Source organism: Spermophilus citellus (genome assembly GCF_964194105.1).
Source record: "Spermophilus citellus genome assembly, chromosome: 16".
NCBI lineage: Eukaryota > Metazoa > Chordata > Mammalia > Rodentia > Sciuridae > Spermophilus > Spermophilus citellus.
The window spans coordinates 26936862-26944304 of NC_138196.1; the positions used below are offsets into that span (position 1 = coordinate 26936862).

Genomic DNA, 7443 nt, shown 5'->3' on the forward strand with positions numbered 1-7443 from the left:
TTGCATGCTTCCACTATGTGCATTTTATTGTACTTCAATTTTACCTCAATAAAGCCATGAAAAAAATGTGAAGAAATGTTCAATTGTACTTGTGAAATCTAAATCTGAGCACCCCATAATTGAAGAACACCCTTAATCAATATGAAAAAAGTTGAAGTAATTTGAATCCTCTCTTGACATACACAAGTCCCTGTAAAATAAGCCATATGAATGATGTTTGATAGAAAAGGTCATAATAAGTGATCTTTCTTAAATGGCATATGCTTATTTTAAACCCTGTCAAGAAAAGAATGTAGTAACCTACAGTTTCAACTCTCAGCTTTCAACCAACCAGAGTGTTTGACAGGAAAGTCATATTGACACTGTCCAGGTCCTAGACAGGGTTTCCTCAATCCTGTGTACCTTCAGAGCATACCCCACCCCCTTGTATTCCTCAGGAACTTCTTGAGCTTCATTCACATTGGTTCCCTTGTGTCCACTGGGGGAACTTTTCAGAATTAAACAAGTTTATTTTTAAATTTGCATTTTCAAGGACTTCACATTCAAGTTTAATGTTCTCTCATCTCTCCACTTAATCTGGTATTTGCAAAGGTGAAGCAAGTGGAATGATTGAATTTACATTATTAAGTGACAGTTGTATTCCTATTACTCAGATCAACAATAATTAAAACAGAAAAAACACAATTTTAACCTGAGAGACATAATGAAACAAAAAGTTTGGTTTGCAGTTTGTTGCATTTAATGATAATTTCCCCATGTTCTTTGAACAAGAAAACCAATATTAATTTGTGCTGGCATTTGTGTAATATGTAGAAAGTCTTGATTATACCACCAAGGAGATATATTTGGTAGTTTTTTTTTTCTTTTTCCTGATTTTCACCAACATCAGAATCAACTGGATTTAGAAGATACAAATGAAAGTTGTTTCACATGATTCTCTTTCTCAGCCCGTTCTCCATCTCTTTCATGTACATCATTTAAATCTTCTTTGGATGTTCAATTTATGTTGTGAATTGTTGGAAGGAGAAGGGGAAATTCTCTGTGCTTCTTTTCTAGTTATGTGCAGCACATTGCCAGAAACTGAGTGGCAACACCAATAAAATCCATTAAGTCATAGACTCACAGGTCAGAAGTCCAAGTCAGAGCAGGTTGGATCCTCTGGAAGCCTCTCACAGGACCTCATGCAGGTGGTGGCTGCATCATGATCTTCTTGGGGCCTGTTGATTCTCTCTTTCTCAGTCTTTGGTGCAGTTCCTTGGGGGCTGTGGGGCTCTGGACCTGAATTTTGACACCCTGAGTTTTGTTTCCTCTCATATGTCTCCTTATATTTTGTGAGAATTTGCAGATTTGGGTGTGTTTGTGTTTGTTGCAGTGTTTGATTCTTTGGGCTGGCTAGACAAGCACTGTACCACTACACTGTACCCAGGCCCACAGTTGCTTCCTCTGTGCCTGAAGGGGACCTGTTCAGAGTTTGATTCTGTCTGCACACCTCCTAACACAAGTAATAGATTCCTGTTACACCACTCAGCTTTTCAGGTTCTCTCAGGTGCCTTCCCTTTCTTTGATTAGCTCACAGTGTCTGTAATTGCACGAATAAACTACCCCCCTCATTGCCAGTTTTTGTGGCTGTGAACAAAATATATGACAAGAACAACTTATAGAACAAGCATTTTGTTTTGGACTCAGTTTTAGAGTTTCAGTCCATGGCCACCTGACTGCAATACTTTAGGCCTGAGGTGAGGCAGAACATCCTGGCACAAGGGCATGAGAGAGAAAAGATACTCTCTAATGGCAACCAGGAGCAGAGAGAGTGAGGAGCCAGGGATGAGGTGCTTATTCCCCAAGGGCATTAGGGGACTACTTCCTCAAGCTCTGGCCCAACTTCCAACAGTTTCCATCTGGTTTGGTCTCAACGTCTAAAAAAAAGAGAAAAGCTGACCACAGAGACCGTGGTTATCTTGCCCTGCTGTGGGACAGGCGAGGTGCACTACTAGTAAGAGCAATCCCAGCCCATTTACCCAAATAATAAATAAAATTGAAAGGCCTTTTGCTACAAAGACCAGAAAATATAAACACAAATAAAATAACAGAGGAGAGGCAGGTGACCTGAATAAATTAGAGGTGACAGGAGACCTTACAACTGACACCAGAGAAACTAAGGGAATCCTGAATCATGAGGAATTCTTTTTGAAAAAAAAATGCTAATAAATTTTAAAATCTTGAGGAAGTGGATAAATTCCTACCCAAATTCCTGCCCTTGGACATAAAATGCCCAAGACATTTTAAAATTGACCTCAGTATATATTCAAAACACAAGGAATAAATTGAACCAGTTGTTGTAAAGATTCTCCCAAGGAACATCCATTGGTAGATAGGATCACTGCTGAGTTTCAGCAAATTTTTGACAGGATCTAAAAGCAATGCTTCTCACATGCTTCCATACAATTGAAAGGGGGGAACATTTAGAAACCGATTCCATGGGGCCTGTGAGTGGCAGAGCAGGCTGAACCAATGTCAGCTGCAGGGTGGGCTGAACACTTGACCCTCACCCATCTGGTTCCTTATCCCTTGTTTGCCTCAAGTCAGAACACTTAACCCCACTCAAGGCTGAACACTTGACCCCCACACATCTGGTGCAAAGGAAACCCACATCTAACTTCTTCCCTCTCACTGAGGGCAGAAGATGAGACCCTTAGCAACTACTGTATGATCCAATCACTGTGGGCCAACAAAGCAGCTTGCAGACCCAGAGACCCCGTCAGATTTTGGCTATCAAAACTCTCCCCTCTCCTTCTCTCTCCTTCCTGTCACTCTCTCTTCCCCTCTCTCTCTCTCTCCCTCTCCCTCTCTTTTCTCTTTTTTCTCTCTCTTGTGCTTTGCTGTCTTCTCTCTCTCTCTCACTCTCTCTCTTTCTCTTTCTGTCTCTCTCTCACTCTCTTTCTCTTTCACTCTCTCTTTCTCTCTCTCACTCTCTTTCTCTCTCTCTCTCACTCTCTCTATCTCTCTCTCACGCTCTCTCTCTCTCTCTCTCTTTCTCTCTCTCTCTCTCACCACAATAAATATCTCTTGGTCACTCCAAGTGTCGTGGTCACTTTCCTTTCAGAGCCAACCTTCACCTGTTTATTTACCCAAACTGAGGAGGACACAAGAGAAAAAGCAAAAATGAACTAACCACTGACATAAAGCCATGAAGAAGGAAATCCTGTCAACATCAAGAGCTTTCCTGGAACTGGAAGACCCCACATTCTACACACTGAAAGATAAGGCTCCAGGGCTGGGCTGTAGCTCAGTGGTAGATCGCTTGCCTTGCAGGTGTGAGACCCTGGGTTTGATCCTCAGCACCACATACAAGTGAATAAACAAATAAAGATTTAAAACATAAAAGGCTCCAGTGTTTTCTCTCATGTGTGGAAACTAAAGGAAACAGATGACTGAAAGGTAGAGGTGGGACCCCCAAGGACTGGGAAGGGTATGGCTAGGGTGAGAGATGGAAATTGAAGACAGAAGAAGGGGAAATGGGTAGAAGGGTGGGTGAACAGGGGAAAGCTTGACATGTGCATGGATGAAACTACCAGGATGAAGCCCATTAATTTGTTCAATTTACAGTTTAAAATGCCCAGGGCAAAAACGACCAGTTTCCATAGAACTCCTGGACCTCCCCATAGAGCCCAGAATGGTGGAGTAGGTTTCCTTTGAAATTTGAATCTTCCTGCAGTCATTCAAATGTTGAATGATTAATATAATCCTTCTAAACGCAAACACCCCTGTTTAAAATGAAGTGAGGCTTACCCAAGGACTACACCTCCATCATCTCCTGTTTCTCCTCTACTCTTTTCCCCAGCCATACTCTGAAGAACCCATTGGGAAGGGAATCCAACCTGAGGTCCATCTGTCCATCCCTAGTCTGTCAGCAGGTTGTCAGGAAGGTGGCTGCTGGGCATACACCACAGGAGCAGAGTCAGCTTCCTAGATGTCACAGAAAAGGGAGGGACAGTGGATACTTCCCTGGGGCCACGGGATCACATGCCTTGTCTAATGCAATCAGCCTAATCCCTGTGGACATTCCTGTTAAAAAATGTCTCACACATTTGCATCTCAGTTCTGTATTCTATGTATCTGATTTGGAAATCATTGGGTCCTGGATCAGCGTTACTTACCTGGACATCTGTGTAAACCTTTCTGAGCTACTACTGCTTATATACATGTTTCCAAAAACAACACTCAAATGATTCTCAGGCATTTAGTGGATAAGAAATGCAAGATAATATTGAGTTTCCATGAATTTGTGTTACTGTGGTCTGAAGGATTATTTTTATGCCTCTACACTTAAATATGCATTTGTTAAAAGAAATACATTTGAGTGGTTCAAGTGTTTGTAAGAAACACATTATTGTGAGATGAATGATATGACTTCAGTTTTGCCTTTAAAAGTCCAGTTCTTTCTCTTCCTCTCTAGAGTTTGGAAGAAACAATTTGTGACTTGAAAATGATGATTTTGAAAACTGGGTGGTAGACTCCTCACGTGTACCTAATTTTCTAGAAGTTTTGTTAAAGACTCAAATATAGAGATGAATAAACCATTGGTGGTATACTGAGAAATCATTTTGCAATCTGTCCTTTGGAATTCTTCTCTGGCTTCTAGATTTTGACTCCCCACTTAGTCTCCATCCTGGGTGGAGAGGTGGGTTCCATGTTTTCCTTCAGAGCCCTCCACAAGCTGCACACACAAAAGGCTGTCCATTTTATAAGCCAACAGAGGTAGACAAATACATTTCAAACTATGTTCCACATCATTCCACTCAGGAATGAGATTCAACAGAGGTAAGGAACGAGAGAATGAACACGTTAGATCATTAATCCATTTAAACTATTTATGACCCGATATGAGAACTGGCATTTGGGTGGAGAAGTCTGTACATAAGATACATGAGTACTGGAAGGAACATCATCTTGAACATAATAAAAATCTTATTCCCTGCCTCCTTGATATTTCTGCCAAAGACAAGCAGACATATTCCTAAAGGACTTCCTTTTGAATTCAAAACCATCATGGAAATGTGTCAGGACCCGTCCAGCATGACTTGGTTTATTGAGAAGGAAATGAAATGTATCTTTTTCTCAGAAAAGTGGTTTAAAAGTTTAATAATACATATATATTTTAATAAGTAAAAACATTTTAATTGAGATATTACCACTATGAATATGTGCACGCCTCAAAATGCTTATGAAATGTGGTTATAAAAATACTCCTTGGGCTGGGGATGTGGCTAAAGCGGTAACAGCGCTCGCCTGGCGTGTCCCTGGAGTTGGGTTCGATCCCCGGCACCACATAAAAATAAAATAAAGATGTCCACCGAACAATGAAAAAAAAAATATTAAAAATTCTCTCTCTCTCTCTCTCTCTCTCTCTCTCTCTCTCTCTCTCTCTCTCTCTCTCTCAAAAAACAAACAAACAAAAAAACAAAAACTCCAGAGATCCACAAACAGGAAAAAGAGTCAACCAGTCTCTCCAGGAAGTGAACTGACCACACCCAAATCCCTAATCCAATTAAGTGCTTGCAGGTGATTGGTGGATCTGTCAGGAAGTTAGTGGGTGTGGTCAGGAGGCTGAGCTATAAAAGGCTGAAAACATGGACCCGGCCGTCATTTGAAGGCCGGCTCCGAAGGAGAAGCTCTCTCCTCTCGAGATTCAGCGGGGAGACCTGGTGGTCACTGCTCCTGGAGACATGGAGGCAGCTTCACTCCACTGTGGAGGTGAGTCTCAGTTTCATGACTGTATAAAACCTGAATGTTCATCAAATGCAGCTGATGCTAAAGTCCATTTGGGTCCTTCTCTACCTGCAGAGTCATCGTTGTCACCTTGCCCTGACGCACACTTAAATAAGAATTCAGCTCCTGTGGGGCCACTGCTGGCTCCTAGAGGGAAACTTTGTCTGAACTGGCAGAGACCGTCCGCGGCTGGTGCTGGGCTGCAGAACATGGGAAACACTTGCTACGTGAATGCAGCCCTGCAGTGCCTGACATACACACCTCCGCTGGCCAACTACATGCTGTCCCAGGAGCACTGCCAGCGCTGTCCTCGTCACAGGGCCTGCATGCTGTGTGTGATGCAAGCCCACGTGAGGCGGGCTCTCCGCCACCCTGGGGATGTCATTCAGCCCCTGCCTGCTTTGGTTGACGGCTTCCACACTTCCCGGCAAGAAGATGCCCATGAATTTCTGCTCTTTACTCTCCATGCCATGCAGGAAGCATGTCTGCGTGGGCACAAGAGGCCGGGTGCTCACTCCAAGGACCCTACCCTCATGCGCCAGATATTTGGAGGGTGCTGGAGATCGCAAATCAAGTGTCTCCACTGCTGTGGCCTTTCAGACACTTTTGACCCCTACCTGGACATTATGCTAGACATCACGGCAGCTCCCAGTGTGCAGCATGCACTGGAGCACTTGGTGAAGCCTGAGTGGCTGGAAGGGGAGAACGCCTACCAGTGTGGTGTTTGTCAGAAGAAGAGGCCAGCCTGCAAGACCCTGACCCTGCAGAAGGCACCAAAGGTTCTTATGCTTGTATTGAAACGGTTTTCGGATCTCACAGGGGAAAAAATGGCTAAGCACGTGCACTATCCTGAGTGTCTTGACATGCAGCCATACATGTCTCAGCAGGGCAGAGGCCCGCTGGTGTACGCCCTGTATGCTGTGCTGGTCCATGCCGGGGTGAGCTGTCGCAGCGGACACTACTATTGTTACATAAAAGCTGGCAATGGCCAGTGGTACAAAATGGACGATGCTAAGGTAGTGGCCTGTGACATTACTTGTGTCCTGAGTCAGCGTGCCTATGTCCTCTTTTATGTCCAGAAGAGTGAACTTGAAACTGACAATGGGAGTGTGTCCCTGGGCAGGGAAACAATAGCGCTTGGGCCTGAGGACAATATCTTGAGAGCCACTCAAGGAGAGCTCCAAGGAGACTCCTGTAGCAAAGCAGTAGAGCCAGAAGAGCGCTTGGTGGATACAGCTACTGGAGAAATCACCTTGGATCAGTGGAAATTTCTCCAAGAACAGAACCGACCAAAGTCTGAATTCAACCTCAGGAAAGTGGAATTCACTCTGCCTCCCAATGTTGTTGTGATTCACCAGTCAAAACACAGAGAAAAGGAGAACATAATGGATAAGCAGGAAAAATACAAGCAGAGCAAGGATACCAAGCACAGCATGCGTGAGGAGTTGGTGAACACTGGCCAACTCCCGTGTCTTGCAGGAAGGCCCAGAGCCAACAAGAAGAAGAACAAGCAGGGCAAGAGGACAGTAATTGTGGTCTAGCAATCCAGGGCACTGTGAAGGCCTTTGTATTGCAAACTAATGGTAAGTACTTAGCAGTCCCTGGAGTGCTTTGAGTTCCCTGAAGTAGAGGAGTGCAAACAGAAGCCTGGGTGATCACAGAATCCAGTTGTGG

General features: G+C 43.8%; 1 protein-coding gene across 1 annotated transcript; it reads left to right on the top strand.

Annotated features, from left to right (window-relative positions):
* Positions 1–5726: 5726 nt before the first annotated feature.
* On the top strand, positions 5727–7310 carry LOC308635278 (ubiquitin carboxyl-terminal hydrolase 17-like protein 6; the record flags this gene model as incomplete). The annotated part of the gene is made up of 1 exon (XM_081269639.1): positions 5727–7310. The coding sequence occupies one exon, from the start codon at positions 5727–5729 to the stop codon at positions 7308–7310; it is 1584 nt and encodes a 527-aa protein (XP_081125765.1).
* Positions 7311–7443: the final 133 nt, after the last annotated feature.